Source organism: Physella acuta, unplaced genomic scaffold, assembly GCF_028476545.2.
Source record: "Physella acuta isolate Inbredline_101_S28 unplaced genomic scaffold, ASM2847654v3 ptg001166l, whole genome shotgun sequence".
NCBI classification, from domain to species: Eukaryota; Metazoa; Mollusca; class Gastropoda; family Physidae; genus Physella; species Physella acuta.
Window position 1 is genome coordinate 64,933 of NW_026732683.1, and position 20,083 is coordinate 85,015.

Consider the following 20,083-nt stretch of genomic DNA (forward strand, 5'->3'; position numbering starts at 1 on the left):
AAATTCTGGCACGCCAGGCTGCGTAATATTGTTTAAAGTTCTCCGATACTTGGGAAGTCATGTGACCAATCGATCGAGCCTATAATCCCGTTCAAGATGGCTGCGAATATGCAGTCGATGTGTCAGTATTGGAAAAACTTCGATTTGCAAGAGCTACAAGTAAGTGAAAAGTTTATTTTTTAAATTTTATTTTTACAGTATTTATGTTTTTAAAAATGTGTGTTGATTCACATCTTTTAAAATTACAATTGAAGTTGTTGCTCGAGCGTTGTTGTTATGAAAACTTGGCCAGTTGATGCTCCTGGCAGTGGCTCTCTCTGAACTCGACTGCTATCGATAGGAATAATTCAAAAAAAAAAAATCAATATGGCGATACCCATTGCCCTAAAACTCTTTGTGTGTAGGAAGCTGGCACACAAATAGATTCGAGTTGTCTCTTTGATAAATTATTATTTTATTTGTGGGTTCATTTAAATTTTAGTGAATTATAAGAGAGGCAGTACAGTCAGGAAACACAAAACAAACAAGTCTGCCCCCCCCCCCTCCCCCACTATCATCTATGCATCTTTCATGTCTTCAGCCTTTTCTAGGCTAGGCGTACGATGGCATTTAATTTTTGTATTCATTAATGCCTTCATATCCCATTATCAAGCTTTGTTAAGCCTACATTTTTAAGGTTTCAGAAAGTTGATATTATTCATCAGTTAGGTCCATAGATCTCTATTATATATTATATGCCATCAGAGCCCTAGAGTAGATCTAACAGTTCTACTGGTTAGGAGGCCTAAACAATAGATATTATATATCTAGACATTATTCAAACAAATAGACATAAGGTCTATAATATATATTTAAATTACTAATATATTACTTAGGCCTACTATTGTACCTTTTTTAGACAAAAAAACATTGTGTTATAATTTATCATTGAGATTATATTAATGAAGATGTAGCCCTAGTTCATTAGCTCAGTAGATTTTCTAACTTAATCTAAAATTTACTCAATTTTCAATTTAAACATGATCACTGAATAATAGACATCCATATTTAATCCATTAGGCACTAGTTTTGAGGTAATTAGTTTGTTTTAAACTGAATTATTTAATTTAATAGGCCTATTTATTGTCACTCACTGCCATGGCATGACACACCTTTGCCACGACAACCGATGTTATGTTACTCTTACGTTTGAAGCCATGGCAAACCATGGATAGGTTCGATTTTTTAATTGACTATGCACCAAAGTTTCTCAAAATAAAAATTGGTAGTGTCATGAACACAGGTCTTATAAAAAAACAGCTCACAATATTTGATTTCTTTTTTCATAGACTGATAAAACTAATAATGCTTTACTTTCATGCTCATTTTTCTACCTACACCGTCGATATTTTAAATGTTCTATTAATTTTAATGAAACCAACTTTTGAATTTAGCCTACATTCTCCAATCCAAATTTTAAAATGCTTTTTTGGCATATATAGCCCTGCCACTTATAGTTTGTTGTTATAACATGAAAACCACGCCATTTTGCTCGTGGTTAACATTTTAAACAGTAATTCTAAGAAGGTCACTGGAACTAAGACAAAAATCGTCGGAAGTCATGCATCCGGTGTGTACGCCATATTGTTGTTATCAACCGGCCACACCTCCGGGTTAGCAAGTAATACTACATTTAGCCTAATCAATTAAATAATAGAATTAACTGTTGGCCTAATTCAGGCTCAGCAAGCTTAGTGTACTTCAATAAAAATAAAAGTATCCTTTGCATTACTTTTTCTTTCATCTCAAGAAAATAAGATGAATAGGCCTATGCATTTAAATAGTCTATATAAAATTGAATATATAAATTGGGCCTAAAACACCTAAGACTTTAAATTTACTTCATTCCATTCATATTTTAGTTTTTTTCTAAGCTATTACTTTTTTATTATCGATTCTGATCTAGAAGTAAGTTTTAAAGTAAAAACAACAAAAAATGAGTACGAGTTAAACTTACTATGAAATTTTAAAATATTGTCACCATGTTTAATCAGATCTTGAGCACTGCTTAGCTTATAATCTAACGTAATTAATCATCTGCCAGTAATTGGGTTCTTACAGGAGAATGTCTTGTTGAAAAGAGCGAAGAATTGAAAGTAAAACTAACATTACAGCATTGATATATTTATCATGTTCATTTATGTTATTCCTAATTTATTAATTATATTGTCAAGAGCCTACGCTTCATTATATTGAATTATCAACTTTTGTATTCCTACTTTTTATCAAGTATCATTCAAGGTTAATTTTAGTACTCATAGATAATCTAATAATACTAAATTGTGTGGTTTTCTTTGTTTTGTGTCTGTATTTTTTATATAAATGAGAGATTATTTAAGGTGTATTAAAAGTCCAGCTTGATAACACACACAACAGGTAAGGAACAGACATATCACTCAAACAACTTTAATTTTTATTTAGAGAAGCTCTTTTATAAGTTGTTTCTGTTAGTTGTGTGTGTGTGTTTCCTGCTTTTACTACTCTGGCTGTGGCTCTAATCCTTACCCTAACAGCAATAAACTGGGGGATAATTCTTGGAAGTATACAGCTTCTTTTTTACACTGAGAAAATTTGACTCTACTGTACAGTAAGTGGCTTAATGAATTGGGAGCTAATATTTTTAATCTGGTGCCCATCAAGATGGAACCTGGGTAGGCCTAGCAGTAGTGTGTATAATTCTTTCAGCAAATCTCTGGTTGTTACCTCTGTTTCATGTTTTATTCTGTTTTGTTGTAAGGGGTCATCCATTTATGACGTCCACATTTTTTTTATTGGGACCCCCCCCCCCCCCCCCCCCCCCCCACACACACACAAAGATCCACCTTTTTCCTTATAAAAGTCAATATGCGTCCACAAAAGTCAGTTTTTTTCTGACACCCCCCCCCCCCCGCGTGTGGACATCATAAATGTATGACCCCTAACCCCCTGAGTCCATCCAGTTGATATTGAGTTGTTGGTTTTATTCTCTTCTTAATCTGCTTTGGTCTCCAAGCTTGTGAGTCCATCCTTACTTAGTACATTTTTTAACTTATTAAAGATAATTTAGTTTTTAAAATATTCTTGTGATGTGTAGTATAAATACAATTTTGAAACATTGCAAATTTTCAACCCCTATGAACTTTTCTCTGTTTATAGTTTGCTTCTTTGGCTGCCAACCTACATAAAGTTAGCTTTTGTGTTTCTTCATGTGATACTTAGTTATTAAATTACTATGTAGTGATACTATTCTTTTCTTATTATAGAAACATTAGAGTAGTTAAAAGAATACAACTTAAAAGAATGAGTACGCAAAGATTTTGGTATAAAAACCATATAGTTAAATAGATTTGACTTGTTTAAGTCAATAATATTTATAGATCTAGTCTATAATTCTTTACAATTTCAATTTATTTAAATACACATGTCAACATTTTTCTGAATTTGTGTTTCTCGATTTAATAAAATAATGGTTAACCCATTATTATGTTTTTTTGTAACTCAGACAATTGTATCAAAAAATGAACCCTCCATTTTCAACTTTTTGATCATCTTTAAAAAAAAACATTTAAAAAAGAGTAAATGAGAATAATTTTCCCATTGAAACAGATTACATGGGTGTGTTGATTTAATCAGATGTATAGAACAGTTACAGGGCAGCAGTTGGTTGTGTTGTTCTTTAAACAAACGTTTGTGTGGCACGCTTAAAGTTGTAATCAAGCACATAACTGTTTCTTAGCTATTGTCTCTGGGTCGTTTTTTTTGTATCTGTTTGTCCAGAACCCACACATAGGTAAACACAGGATTATTCATTGATCGAAGAGCGGCCGAGGTCTATACCCGATGGAATTCAATCGCCAGCAGCCAGTAGAACTTGCTCTAGCATCTTCTTATTGCTTCCCCCACCCCTACACAGCCCCCCCCCCCCCCACCTTTTTTTTTCTAATGTCGCAAACAAAGAGCTGTAAACGTACACATTTTCCAGGCAATTTATTAACTTGCAAACTGTTTCTATGGTGATGGCTCTGCCAATGATCGGGACTCGATGGCAAGGAAAAACTCTTTATTCGGAATCAGGGAGGGGGGAATCAGAGATCAATCGATACAGCGCTAGCCACTAGCCATTGTGTCGGTTCTTTAGGGGAGGGAGGGAGGGAGAGGGCTGCATGTGGGACAATGATGAGTTGGTTGTTAAGTTTCTAATGATAACACAATAAGTGACTTGCGTAAGTCATTTCGTTTAGTTGACGTGCTTTGTTGTTTTACCGCAAACAAGAAAACACGAATTAATACAGCTATGTTTAGATGTATAAAGGCTACATATATATGACAGATATATAGATATTCATATATATATATATATATAGATAGACATATATATAGATGTGTACAAGCGTGCGTGTGTTTGTAAGGTTGAATGGCCGAAGTGTGCTCACGAGGGGACCTGGCGACCAGCAGCATTGACGGTTAATTAAAATATTCAACTACCCGCATTTACATCCTAGATACCAATCGATCCCTGCTTTGCATAACTGACTACTGGTCACGTGGTGAAAGTCTGTGAAAATCCATAAGGGAAATTTAATGATCATATTTCCTAGTTCATTAATCATTGAAGCCTTTGATGAAAGCGGAGATGGTTAGGCGAAAGCGTCTTGCGCTTTAGGGTCGGCGAGCCGCCCCGTGAAATACGACTTGGAGTTAAATGGAGTCAGTATATCGGGGGGCTATTTGGTAGGGCACCGTAGGCGCTGTTTCATCCCATTGTGCTGTCCGATCGACTGTTTGTTCTATGTTAGTTTCCAGAATTCAACGTGTAATAAAACGGATGGTGTTGAAATATTTCTTAAAATAGTTTGAAAAATGGTTGCTTGATCTCTTTATATTCTCATAGGCACTAGAATGCATCTACCTTTAAACATTAACTTCTGTTTTCTTAATTGCATCCCTAAATAGAAAGTTTTTATATAGGTATAAAGCTATCATGTTTAACCAACTAATGTCAGCTTAATTAAAAGATCACTTTTTTTTTTCATTTCGCGTTATCATGAGTATTGATTACAAAAAAATAGTATCCTTATCTCACAGACACATGTTATTTTCATCTACATTCTAAAGTAAATTAAAATATCTTTATAATTTTTTTTTTACCGAATACGGTATTAAGAAAAAAAAAAACAGTATTGAAGGACTGGACACTATTTTGTAGTTTGCATTGATTCACTGATGACTTCGGTGTAAGGTCTTTACTCGTATTTCTTCCATCCGTTATCTCATTGGAAATATTCATTCTAATTCAGCTTTGTTACAGCTGGTATTTGCGTGTTTCCTCTTTGAATTGTCTCGCTTTTTCTTGGATCAGAATATTCAATCTCCACATGAACTTTTCGATATTGATTTTACTTTTTCATTTGAAGAGAAGCTCTTGTCTGGAAATCATGGGGATTTTTAATCTAGACACTTCTGGAATTAGGCTTTATTTGTCCGCAACACTATTGGCCATTAAATGTGAACTAAACGCCCATTGAGGGTGAATTCGTTGTTTGCAGCGAGCGGCGGGCGAGCCCTTTTAATCATTAGCAGGATAAAAGGTTGGTAAAACAAGGAGCACCAGGTTTCAGCTGAGGACAAAAGTTTGCTAATATTGACCTCACACTTGGCACAAGAATGAGGATTTCCAATCAGTTTCCTCCCCGCTGTGTGCGTGTTTGTTTTCTTCTTTCACGCGGAAAAAAAAAACCTTAGCTTCCACTAAATTTGAATGACAAATATCGAACGAACGTCGTTAAACTCCTTGCTTCGCCATTGTCTTAAGCCGCGGAGGATGATAAGTGTATTTAATGCTGAGCGAGGATGCCGTGTTGATTGCCTTCAAGATATTGATTTCAGCAGGGGGTAGGGGAGGGAAGAAGAAGGGCGTTTCCCATTACCTATCGATTTTATATTAGCTCTATGTATTTTATCATGATTTATTCACTTGAAATACTAGTGTTTTAAAGTTTACAGCCGCCGCTATGATGTTAGCCGGCTGGAAGATGGCGTCGTCTCCGAGATGTTTGACCGGCAAGTTGAAGTCACATGACCAAGCGGTGATCTCCTACCCCCCACTGCACGGCTGTCTCGACTTTCAATTACATGTTCCACTTGTCCGACCATTGATTTCTCTTTCTTCTTTTTCCCAATAATTAGTCAGGAAAACAACCCAATCCAGACGCTCTTCAGTCGATGTGTTTAGACTTATTCACATATTGAGTAAACATGTAGTCAAAGACATCTATATCATCGAAAGGACATGACTCGCGTCTTACAGTGGTTAGGGTTTTTTTTTTTTTTTTGTTAGACGCTTGAATATCATGGAGCCATTTTTTTATGATGGACAAGAGCTTCTTTAGCTCGGCAGCTTTGTTAAGCTGAGCAGATTATCTCCCCGCTCACGACTTGTACATCCTGTCACCGAGGTCTTACTAGAGAAATCAACTTAGAAATCTTGTTTTATCAGATGGCGACATAGTTGGAACTCATTGAATAAAATCATATGTACGCTTATAGGGATGCCAGCTCTACAATTCTTAAGGCCAATAGTACGATATATATATATATATATATATATATATATATATATATATATATATATATATATATATATATATATATATATATATATATATATAAATATATCGTTTTTTTTATTTAAGATAATAATCTTTTGTTTTTGTTAGATAAAGCCATTTTTTTTAAAGATTCAGATTTTGCTTTTATGTTTTTAAATAAAAAAATTATTTGTGGTACACTACATCGGTGTCTATAATAATAGTCACGGACAATTGCTTTAGTCTATGCAAATATATCTATAAACAACTTTGTTTTTTGAACAATTTTTTTCAAAGATGCAGCTTTTTAAAAGTCCATTTTTTTTCCTGTGTTGAAACTGTTTTTTTTTTTACTCAGTTTCATAGACTGTGATAGAAGTTAAATAATTCATTTTTGGATATATGTGCATTTTCGTGAAATATTTTGCTTCACGATCTTCAGTATCTTCAAGGTTAAACTAAATTTGATTTCACAATCCTTGATAGTGTCTTAACTAGTAATTCTGAGGCCCCTCATCGCGGCCCAATCAGCCTCCGCCTTAAATCGGCACTGGGTGAGACAGCGTCAGACTGTATAGCAGTGTTAAGGTTGAACCTGACTTCATGTCTCTGCTGAAGGCGTTCAGCAGTGGAGTCTGCCCCACCCGGGGTGTGGCAGCACGCATCGATAGTTACGCCATCTGCCTGCTTGCAGGGGCGGGTGCAGCTGTCAGCCCGTGAAGGTTCTCCTATTGTGTTCTCCTATAGATCTATCAGGAGATAATTGCTGGCGTCTTATGTTATTAGCACTTCAGTTTCTTCAATACGGTTCCTTTATGAAGTTACAAATCAGAAACCAAAATCGACTTGTATACACACGCTTATATATGTATATATATAGATATAGATATTGATATTGATATAGATATAGATATAGATATAGATATAGATATATGGATTAGATAGATAGATAGATAGATTAGATAGATAGATAGATAGATAGATAGATAGATAGATAGATAGATAGATAGATAGATAGATAGATAGATAGATAGATAGATAGATAGATAGATAGATAGATAGATAGATAGATAGATAGATAGATAGATAGATAGATAGATAGATAGATAGATAGATAGATAGATAGATAGATAGATAGATAGATAGATAGATAGATAGATAGATAGACAGATAGACAGATAGATAGATAGATAGATAGATAGATAGATAGATAGATAGATAGATAGATAGATAGATAGATAGATAGATAGATAGATAGATATGATTGTATGCACCATTGTAGTATTTTATTCGAGTCTAAGTTAAATGATGGTGTAGTGTGAACAAGGGGATGTTACTCCCATCGATTGATGGCATATGTTTAAGTACAAGCTGTATCGATTAATAGCTTGTAGCTGGGGAGAAAAACCATCATCGATTGATTATAGCATTTGGTTAGTTTCAGATGGGATCAATACAGAGATAACATGTTTCTAGTTGTTCAAACAGTAGTTTCGGTCACATACACTGTTCACGCTTTGCACAAAAAAATTGGATTGGTTTTCTAAACATTTACACGTTGTGTGTGATAGATGATGTATATGTACAAATCTGTCAGGGCATTGTCGTTTATTTATCTGCATTAGAATTGTTTTATTCTCTTAAATCAGAGTAACCAATAGAATAATATTTTAGAAACAGGTTAGAGTAGTTAGAAATTGGAAATAATAGGTACTAAATGGCTTTAGAATGTATAGGCCTGAGGGAAGTTTCTGATTACTAGTCTTACTTTAACAAGCTCTTACGATCATCATCACACACCATTGCTACACTAGGATCGACACACGACCATCTATCCTCGCCACAACCACACGACCACAGCCACACGACCATCTATCCTCACCACAACCACATGACCACAGCCACACGACCATCTATCCTCGCCACAACCACACGACCACAGCCACACGACCACCAACACACCTCCGCATCCCACCACCGTATTGTTGTATAAATTCCACCCGACCACAGCGGTTGATCCCACCAGACACCGCTGTACCCGCTAAAATGAAGTAGAGACCAGTCTATCCTTTTGTCTTTGCTGTCCGCAGGTCTGCCAACACAATGGTCCTATTTCTATCGACCTGTCTGCCTGATCGATCGTTTCACTGAGGCCGGCGTTCCCATATGAGTTGAATTTTTGGCAAATCTATTGATTCCGTCCCCCCCCCCCCCCCCCCCTCCCCTCTCTTTGTTCCTCTCATTAGTTTTAGAGCTATGCATGTGCATTGCTTTGTCGCGACACGGAGGGAAAGGGATGCTTTTGGTGTCGAGATGTGTTGTTGGGGGAAGACAAAGATTTGGGGCTAATCACAAGGGCTTGTGTAATCTATTGATTTCTCGGGGCAGACACGGCGAGTTAACTCACAAGGATTTCGTTGTCTTGTCTTGTAGCTTTGGTGCATCTTCGATAATCATTGACTGCTGTCTTTACACGGCTTTACAGTATTTTTTTTTCTTCTGGCTACTTTCTTGTTAGGTGTAGCTTAATGCGGGGATTATAAAGCGAATTAATGAAAGCGTTCAGTTAAGAATTTATAATAACCGTTTTGTGTAGCGATCGTGTGGAACAGCCTGGCAGAGTTTGACCCAGCACGTGACCGCGGCCGATGTCCTGGCCAGTTGTAGCAACCATGTTTAAGTTTCTGGTGGTAGCCAGAATTTATCGATTTGATAGATTAGCGGTCTTGGGAAAATCCTGATGAGATCGTTGCCCTGGCAACCGATCGAGCGTCTAGCTGGCTTTTTTTTTTCCTTCTCCCGTCCCACCCCTCCCTTCTCTCAACCGATATTGAATTTGTTTTCAATCTCCGAGTTTTCGATCCAATATGTTTTGGCGAACCAGCGTACTTGTGTAGTGTAGATCTCCGAGGATCGCTCAGATAAGCCTGACACTAGGTAGTCGGTGCCATCCACACCCAAACACGACTTGTACGATCGATTTTTTTTTTTACCCTCAACTTTGAACTTCTGCTAAGTGTGATTCAATACACTGTTTTCCACACATTTGGACGAGATAATTTTTTTCCAATATATAATTTCGCCGAACACTGCGTAAAGCGGCAATTTTGAATTGAAATGAAAATAAGTATCGATTATTGATAGTGCTCAATTAGAGAAGTTGTTATTAACCAAATGTGTAGGACTCAAGGGCTGGCAATATTAATGATAGTTTTTATCATTTGGCTTTGAATGGAGCCCCCAGTAGCACGTGTTTGTTTATCGATGTAAAGTCCCAGGATGACACGTGAGTGATGGTGAGCTATAGATTTGAACGATTGCCGACTTAATCTACACTAGATCGGGGCTGAAGATGGCGCGGTAGGGAGGGAGGAGGAGGGGGGGTGGATAGAATTCATCGATTTCATACTCTTTTTTTTTTCTTTTCCTGCAATCGCAGATGGAGTGGTTACCATGGAAACGAAAATGTAAGAATGGGAGCAAATTATTTTTCTCTCTGAAAGCCGCATTGATTTGATTGACTGGTGGAGGTTGGTATTGATCGGGGGGAGGGACACTCGCGCCGGGGGTGAGCTGTGGGAGACGGCGGCCGTGGGGGTAGGGTGGGGAGGTCGGTTTGTTCATAATGATATTCCGTCTTTATTCTCATATCAGCCTGTTAGCAATTGTAACATAATTTAAGAGTTTAGAAAATCTGATTTTTAAAATGATACGAATTAAGGTATCGTTTTGTGTTTACTTTTTCTTTGCCATGGCTCAACTTTAGTGTCTATTTACACGTTCTTGCTGTGATCAATAGCCCATATCTACCATTAGAGGTTTACTTATATGACATTCAGTGTCACAAATTCCCTTTGATGTATATTGTCGAAGTATTTGTAAATCAAGGCTGGTTCAGTGTATTGGTTAAAATCACTCTGCGGCTATTTTCGAAAGTAGCTGTAACTAACTTCTTAATTACATGTGACTAAAAGGTTGTTTTTTTTTTCAAACTATACCCCCCAACCTCATTTCCGAAATACGTGTTAGGAAATAGTAATCAAGTATAATAAACCAGTAGAGAGGGTGGTTAAAGGTTTTTGTTTAGTTCACGGTGCAAGTGTACTGGAGGTGTTCAGCATTTAGCCCGCCACTTGCCAGTGATGAGACGTATCGACGTGGTTAGCGCCTTGTTGCTCTGTTCATCTATCATTGATCCATTGATTGGTACACCCAGCGCCCAATGACTTCCGCTGGTGCATCGCTGTGCACACAGGCGCTATCTGACACTTGACTAAAGCCACTCACTATCATGAAAGGCTCGGGGTTTGTATCGGAAATTGATTTTTTTTTTTATAATTATTTCACCACGGTTCTGTTTTCTCATTAGCAGATGCGATGAACGGTTAGGAATCGATATCTCTGGAGGCTATTAGCGATGGTTGCATGATAGTGGTTACGGGTTCGACACCACATCCACTAGGTATAACCTGCGTGCAAAGATGGGGAGGGGGAAGCTAAATGGAATTGGATGAGGAGTGATGGGAAGGGGTGGGGGGGGGGGGGGGGGTAGCAGACAGACCGGTCACGCTATGGAAAGATCACATGGTACACCGTTCATAGAATCGGGTGATTTCGGGCAGAGGAGGGTGCCCTTCTTTTTTTTTTATATAAAAAAATGGTAAGGAGTGGGGGTTTGATAAGCGTTAGCTATCGATTTGATTGATTGGCTGGCCGGGTAAGCGTCGAGATTGTTACTATGGTAACGGATTGAGTTGGAAGCAGATTTTTTTTGAGTACAGTCTGTCTATTGATTTTATCGACACGCCCTGCCAACGAGCGCACACTTTTGGCTGTTTTGTTTTTTGCTGGGTTTAAACCACGCATACATCGCGAGTTATTTCGCCTTGGTGGGGTTTTGTTGTTGTAGTTTTGTTTCGTTTTGACTACCTGATTAAAACAAACTTTTTTATTTTTAAAGTTAGTGTATCAGATGGTTGCATTTATTACATGGCAGCTTTCTCATCTGTTCCCTGTTTAGATGCATGTGTATATTTTTTTGTTCTCTCTTTTAAGCAAAACCTTGATGGTCGCAAGCTTTGTCACGCTTACCTCCCTTAGCCTTTATCCTCCCACGCTTACTTCCCCTCGACTCTCCATTTTTAGGGTGCCAGTTTTGGCCCCGGCGGCGTGGTCTGGCGCCAGAAGTATGGAACCCTCACTTGTAGGAAAGTTTGATCTTTGTGCGGGGATTCTAACTCCACCGCCCTGTGTTCCCCACTGAAATAACAACACACGGCGGCGCTGGTGAGCCGGTCAGAAGCCAACAGTTTGAACAAACTGCTCTAGCGTGATGGTGCTGGCACTGGTCAGCTGGTAGCCACGACGTGTCAGTAATTAGCATGTCACGTTGTGTGGTTTATCGCACGCGTGTCACACATGTGTAGCAGATGATAGCTTGGGGTTTTGCACATCGCTATAGTGTGGTTTAAATGGACTCTCTACTGAAGAGAAAACGAAGTCTTTTCGACCACTACATCAGAGTAATCACTAGAGCATTTATTTATGTACCGTTGTAGCTCGACTTTAAAAAAAAGCTGAGCTCTTTATTTATTCAGCCTGTTGTAAAGAAACAGTTGATCCGTCCTGTGAGTGGGTCGCTGACTGCTGAACCTCCCCCCCCCTCCCTTCTCCCCCACCCTACCCGTCCAGCACTCTCCCGAGTTCTTTTCTTACATAGCTAAATTATTTTGATTTCCCCGGCTTGTGCTCACGCCTTTTGTTGTTCTATCGTGTGTTTTATTACACTCACTTGTTCGCTATCGCTCCAGGCAGTTTCTGGATATATTTTATTTGCTTGGCTGGGTCTAACCTAGTTTCGTCACGTTAGAAATCTATACCTACACCTTTTAACTGCGTATATATACAATAAATAAATAAAAACATATAGGTCTATATATATATATATATATATATATATATATATATATATATATATATATATATATATATATATATATATATATATATATATATATAATTTGTGTACATGCTAATGTATATATATAAAATTCAATATATATATATATATATTCGCATATATATAGTGAATAGGGATTAAATAATCTTATATATATATATATATATATATATATATATATATATATATATATATATATATATATATATATATAGGGATTAGATCAACTGACCAAAATAGGTAGTAAGAATAGCTAGTAATCCTACATGTGAGTAGATTGGCGTGAATGTAAACTTAATGGTAGAAAATGGCTGGAGATTGTTTAATGGTGCCTGTTGTGATGTGTGGAGAGAAAGAGAAATCTGGCCAGGGCTCACGGTTGAATGGGTGGGTGTACCGGCTCCCCGCTGTAAACGCTGAATGGTTTTGAAATGACTGTTAATGAATGCCAGATTAATGTAGTGTTGGGCCAATCCAAGCCGTTGTTGCCTAGCTCTTTTCACCTATCCCCCCCCCCCCCTTGCTTCTATTATCTTGTGTAGCCGACACTAATTTTATTATCACTTCTCTCCCCTTCGCCTCTGCTTACATAAAAATTGAGTATTTCTTCTCGGCCATCGTTAGTTTTCACCGCAGCGCTCCCCCCTACCCCCCGTGCCCCCACCCCTGTAGCCGTGTTCTCCTTGTGTCTCTAGGTTAACCCCGACCCACCGTCGTACCGTACATTACAATACACTCTCTTATGGCATCTCTACCACCCTCCGCTTCTCAATCAACCTTACCCTCCCCTGGTCCTGATCGCCTCCAGTTAATTGGATGCAAGGGGTACATTTTCCTTATTCTCTATTACCGAGTGGCGCCCCCTTCCTCACCCACCCTCACCAATAGTCATTGACATTCTGTAAACGGGATCACGCTAGCTGTGAAAAGAAAAGAACCGATTCCATCCATTTTTCCTGTAAGCTTGTTTTGTTCCAGAGAGTACCCCTCACCCTATGTTCTCGTGGTTCACTTCGATTATCCCGATTCTAAAATTATCCTAAACTGACCTAAACACTAAAATTAACTCAGTTCTTTCTCGTGTATGTATAAACGCCATCACTCGATATTAAGCCAATCAGATTATGGACTGTTGTTAATTGTATATAATAAAAAAAATTTTTTTGCCAAATTCTTATGTAGAATCGATTCCAGTAATTCGTCTCGATTGTATCGCTAAGAAAATATCGGTGCAGTCCCCTTCAGGATTAGTCACATTTTCCTGGGGTTCCAGCAATCAGATATTTTTTTTTTTAATATTGTTTTTCATAAGTCGAGCTAGCTGGCTCCGTGTGTGTTTATTGGATGTGTGTTGATGCCGAGAGTCCACGACTTGGGTCTGCCCTTCCCATGTGGCCTAGCCTAAGGTAAACACGGTTTTTGTTGCTTTATCCTGTGTGGTTGCTTGAGCTTGTTTTCACACTTTGAGTTATCTTACATTCATAATGTGCTTACATGGTATGCGTTCACGCACATAAACATACGTATCAATGTATATTGAAAGGCTTTCATGAAAAGAATGTAAGCGTGTTTTACATGCTAAAGGAAATATTAATGATAAATTATTATCTTTGAATGTATGTATGTACATGTGCTTGTTAAACGGGATAACGTTTAAATATCAAAATTCATTATATTATTTTAGCAGGAGGAGGGGGGAGATACGACTGTTTTTGGACTATGGAGGACCATTTAAAATTTAGATCTTTTTGATGGACGCCATAAACTGATGAAAATAATCTGAAAATGTTGCTGTAAATTAATTAGTTAGTTCGTTAAGTTTTCTTATTAGAAAAGCTGCTTATTTTAAACTGGTGTATACGCAGCAACCAATATTGTGTCGATGCTATAAAGATCTGCTGTATGTAGCGTCACTCGTCTCTATTTTTCTATGGGTTTGTGTTGCGCTGTGTGTGTGGGGGGAGGGGGGGATGGGAATACGCCTTAGCAAGTCCAGTTGATGCCATTAATTCTGTCTGAGATTACAGATGGTTTTGTTCTAAAATTTTGGCTACTCCCCGTATTTTATTACATAGTTTAATCGGTGGTACACGGAAACGGGGTTTACCCCCCCCCCCCCCTTCCTCACACACACACACACACACCAAATACTCCTTACTAAAATAAAAGAGCCTCTTTCTGTTATTTTTTTCTCCTCATGCGCCCCCCCCCCCCTCCTAAATACATCTTTTAGTGGTTGCATAATAAAGAAACTCGAGAAATTATGGACATGCTCGTCTTTTTATTTTTGTTTAATTTTTTTTTTTAATTTTTCTTTTAACAGCCATATAAAATAGCTTTTGATAAAATTTGAACCAAACGTAGTTCATAACAAGTGTGTTTCATATACTTATAGCATACGTTTGATCACATTAGTACAATAATAGGGCTTGACATTTAATTTTTTAATTAGTTGCAAGTGAAACAAGAAGTTAGGAGTTGCGTCAAGTCTAGTATAGCTTGATGTTTAATTTATCTCTGTTTGAGTATACCTTGATATTTATCTCTGTTTGGAGGCCTACACACAAAACCTGAAGTTTTATACTTTATACAAGGTGTCTTAGCGTAGGGATATAATTTATAAATGTATTTCAACGATGGAGCCATTTAAAACATACAGTATCATTGCAAAAAAAAACAAATTATAGTTTGTGAGTGTGTATGATACACACACTCACAAACTATAATTTGGTTTTTTTAAAAGATGACAGAAAGTAGATGTTGAAATATTAATGTTGTGAAGTAAAATGAAACTTGAATCGCGAAGGCAGTTGAACTTTTGCAAAGGTTTATCATCCAAAATTCGCTTTATAGTATCCAATATTATTTTACCAGAGTAACCTTTAAGGAATAAAGATTGAAAACAGTTAAGCAACTGTGTATTTTTGTTGCCCAACTTCAGTATACTATTAGCGATTACATTTGTAAATGTTTTTAAGTAAGTAACACATAAGTGACATGCTTCCCAGATCCTAAACAGAAACAAATCACATACTCGACATAGGTTCCTGTACAGATTGTAAATAGTTGTTACAGGTTTGCTGTTTGGTGCCCCAACATTTTATCCACTTACAGCTATATGCCATCTAACTCATTCACTGTGGCACTAAGAGAAAGACAAGCACCAAAGAAGAAGCCCTCAAGCACTGGTGCTAGTGACAGCGGATGTACCGGCACCTATTAGGTCTGACTGCTTATGATAACTCACGGCTTTCACACAGCCCGCGTGGAGAACTCATGACACACAGACACCTTTGTTAAAAAACTCATTTGTCTTAAGATTTTTCATTGATAACAAGAAAAAGAAAATTTTAAAATTTCAACATCAAAGCTGTTATCGGCGGTACCTCATTTTTGAAGTTGCACTGCTTTGAGTGTTTGATTTTTTTTTTTTTTTTAAAAAGGTAAAAATGAAAGTTCAGAGCTTGTATTAGTTATAAGCTAAGTGTATATATTATGTAAAAAAATATTCCTTGAGCAGTGTGAAAATGTATTCATGATATTTTTGTGAAACGAAATATCAGATTTTCGCGCCGCGCTTATGCTTATTCAAAACAAACCGAGCAAATTTTTTTCCCTCCCATCTTTGAGAGCGTTAATTGAGCTTCATTGTTTAAGACAGGTTATGGTTGAAAGTTGCAAGTTTTATATCTTCATCCAGCCAGACGCTGGCCTACGTTTCTCCTGGCCTGTCATTGGCTCGATTGATGATCTGAGGATAACAGGAACACAGTCGGTCTGTTGGCGCCACACAGATAGGGATCCATAAAAAGTCATGAAGAAAAGTGAGTGGGGATGATTAGATTTGGCTGCCTGTGTTGAGGGGGCTGTATTGAATCCAGGCACATTTTCAGATAAGCCCATTCGAGTGGTGTTACGTCTTACCGCCATCAGAGTCCGGTGCTGGTGCGGCTCCCTCGCTTCTTTGGGGGGAGACGATCAGCCAATCACAAGCAGCCCGTGGTTCCCGCGATGTATTGATCTCACTTCTCAATGGACAGGCGTACTACGCCGCACGCGCTGGGGCGTTCAAGTTTTCCCGCCAATATTGGGTACGGCGCTCGAGAAAAAAACACAACTCCACACTGTGATGGGAGCCAAAACATGGGGGGGGGGGGGGTGCTTCATAGCGTGAATAATCCGTGTGAGCCACCAGTCAATGGGAGGTTTCAAATTTGAAGGGGGGAAAAGCTACAGTAAGGAGGCTCCTTTGAGGTTCTTGGCAGTTGGGGGACACATGAAGTACATCTGCAAACATATGAAGCTTTACCATAATCCTTTTGAATGACAGTTCATGAGCAGATTATTTCTTTAAAGTGTCCGAATACAGCAATAGTTTTTATGTTTATTAACATAGAAGTTAAGTTCTAGTCTAAATTAGCGTGTTCAAACGACTCAAAACACAGATCTCTAAATGAGTTGTGTGCTTTGTTAACCAAGGTAGACTGAACTCTTCACTTAAAGAGATGACGTTATCACGAATGAATTACTTGTTTTGTTTTGCCGTTACCTAGTAACATCGAAGCAGTACACATCCCTTAAAGCCATTTGTCTTTAATTTGATCCAGAATCTTCTAACTGGCTATATTTTGTTGTCCCTCCCCCCGCTCCCCATCTCCCTGCCATACCAATGCCAAACAATTAGGCACGCCATTCCCGCCACGTCACCACTGTAAGAAAATTACCCTCCTGTTTTAAAACCCTTACCTCAAATAAGTCTCAATTTGTCGTTATAACGATCCGGCAGGATCGCGGACAGGGAACGCCACGTCACCATAAGAAATCGAAGCTGCCATCATCTTTTTTTCTATTTCCCCCGCTGATGGTTTTAGCGTGAACGATCAGCAACGTATCGAGGTGTTCCTGGCCACGTCACCCGCAAGTGTTGGGGGAGATGGGTTTTAAAGACCTCCTTCTCGAGGATCCATTCAGTCCCATAACCTTTTCCTTTCGATTGTCGTGGCGCCGAGTTCCTGACATAAGCAAGTATTAAGATAATTGAAATTATCGCTGCCACGTCGCCAATCAATATTTACTCTTTAGCGCTGAACAAACAAACAAATGGCAGTGAAATACGTGTAGGACGGCTGGGTGGGGAGGCGGGGTATCAGGCCGTTGTCGCTCTAGATCAATCCTCCTCATCATCCTATTATTTATTTGCCTCTATCGCTACACGATTGCAAGTTAAAAAATAATTGCTATCATTGCCGTGTCCGAAATGGGAGTTATAGAATTAATATATCCTGAAGGCGGGTAGACTTTACGGCGCCTTGACTCCCTTTTTCTTCTTTTTTTTTTCTCTCTCACATTTCCGGGAAGTTTAATCAGTCTTTGACTTAATTAGGATTTAATTATAATTAAAAATTAATGTGGTAATCGACAATAAAAAAATAATTTTAAAAGACTCTAAAAGAGCTATAAGGAGCGATAATGGCGGTGGGGGAAAAAAACAACATTGTGAGAAGGTTGTGTTCAAGCGTTTATTACTCGGCTGTCACATCTGAAGATGTGTATCGTTGCAGGGTAATAACGTGTTGGGAGCAGCATTAGCCAATTAAACGAGAAAACGATAGATCTGGCAGGAAGAAAAGTCACCGTACAGTCACTCAGTCAGTGCTAGTCACGTGACGGCACAAGTCAGTTGACTTTTGCCACGGTTATTCAACGATTGCCTGGGTGGGTGTGTACGGGGTGGGGGTGGGGGGAAGAAGAAGTGGAGGGGCGGCGGTGCCACGTGTCGTATTCTGACGATCTAATCGATTTCTTGTAAAGGTTGATAACTCGTTCTAGCACTTTCTACTCCCTCCACCCCCCCCCCCCCCGATACATCAACACCCCCCTCCCTCCCGGTGACTTGTTAGGCAAGAGTTTAAAGGGGAAAGGGTGCAGATCTTATAATTAACCCCTCATCTCTAAAGCATTTATTCCCTCCATCATCCCACCCCTGTTATTGTCTTGTAAAGATTGATGGTAAATGACAGGACTGGCGTATAAGATGAAGCAACTGATGGCTGGGGGTATTGATCTATACCAGTCACCGGTGGTACGCTTATGTAACCAGAAACTGGAATCGAGCATGCCATTACTGAGATCTTGTTCTCTACCAGTTAATGATTGGGAATTTTTTTTTTTTTTTTTTTTTTTTTTTTTTTTTTTTTTTTTTTTGGTGACTGATCGAAGCTTCGAACCAGCACATTGTATGGTGTAGGTGAGCAGTCACGCACTGCTGTCATCATCTGACACGTCACTGTGATCAACGTTAACACATCACTGTGATCAACGTTAGTTTAATACGTCATTGTGATCAACATCAACACGTCATTGTGATGAACATCAACACATCACTGTGATCAACGTTAACACGTCACTGTGATCAACGTTAACACGTCACTGTGATCAACGTTAACACGTCACTGTGATCACCGTTAGGTTAACACGTCACTGTGATCACCGTTTGGTTAACACGTCACTGTGATCAAAGTTAACACGTCACTGTGATCAACGTTAGGTTAACACGTCACTGTGATCAACGTTAACACGTCACTGTGATCAACGTTAACACGTCACTGTGATCAACGTTAACACGTCACTGTGATCAACGTTAACACGTCACTGTGATCAACGTTAACACGTCACTGTGATCAACGTTAACACGTCACTGTGATCAACGTTAACACGTCACTGTGATCAACGTTAACACGTCACTGTGATCAACGTTAGGTTAACACGTCACTGTGATCAACGTTAGGTTAACACGTCACTGTGATCAAAGTTAGGTTAACACGTCACTGTGATCAACGTTAACACGTCACCGCGATCAACAGTAAACTTACAAGCCTTAACCAAACAGATCAGTGCTACAACTGACTAGCGCCTAAGCGAATTCAAGACCCATTGTGTTTTGGGTCAAATGCAATAATTTCACTTTACAAATACGGTCTGTTGACAATCGTAAACATCACTTGTATAAAGTATACACCCAACTGATAAGGTCAGTATATACCTGTGTATTTATGTATCTGATTTTATGGCTTCAACCCGATGTTGTATCTGTTATCAAACTCTTTGACGGGTAAACAGCGGGTAATAACTACCTGAACATTGTCGCATTCGATAACTCTGGCACCGAAAATAGAACTCGCTTCCTCTCGATAGCCCGTCATTAGAAGTTTGAAAAGACACGTGACTAAAAGGTCGAATGTGATCTGGCTGTACCTTGATGATGCCCTTGTCAAGTTAACAACTTGTATTAATATTTACCCTCGCTGATCCACTCGGTGCCGGTGTAAAGAAGGTACCCACGGCGCTGTGGAGAGGAAGCAAGACGAGCCATTTGGATCGATCCCGTCTATCACGGCTAAATGTTTGTTGTTTTACCCGATGACACGACTCATTCAATCATGGGGCAATGTTTTCCCAAGTGCCAGCAAGGCATCACCGTAATTAACGCCCGATCTGCTGTCCTTGTTGCATCTCCATG

General features: G+C 38.6%; 1 protein-coding gene across 2 annotated transcripts in view; it reads left to right on the top strand.

The window, feature by feature from the left end:
- The first annotated feature begins 20 nt into the window (after positions 1-20).
- LOC131956643 (homeobox protein cut-like 1) overlaps positions 21-20,083 on the top strand; it is a 110,183-nt gene continuing 90,120 nt past the window's right edge. For both annotated transcript variants that reach the window (XM_059321173.1, XM_059321174.1), the window contains exon 1: positions 21-159. In XM_059321173.1, the coding sequence (XP_059177156.1) occupies positions 97-159 (63 nt within the window). In that variant the 5' untranslated portion in view covers positions 21-96. The remainder of the gene's footprint in view (positions 160-20,083) is intronic.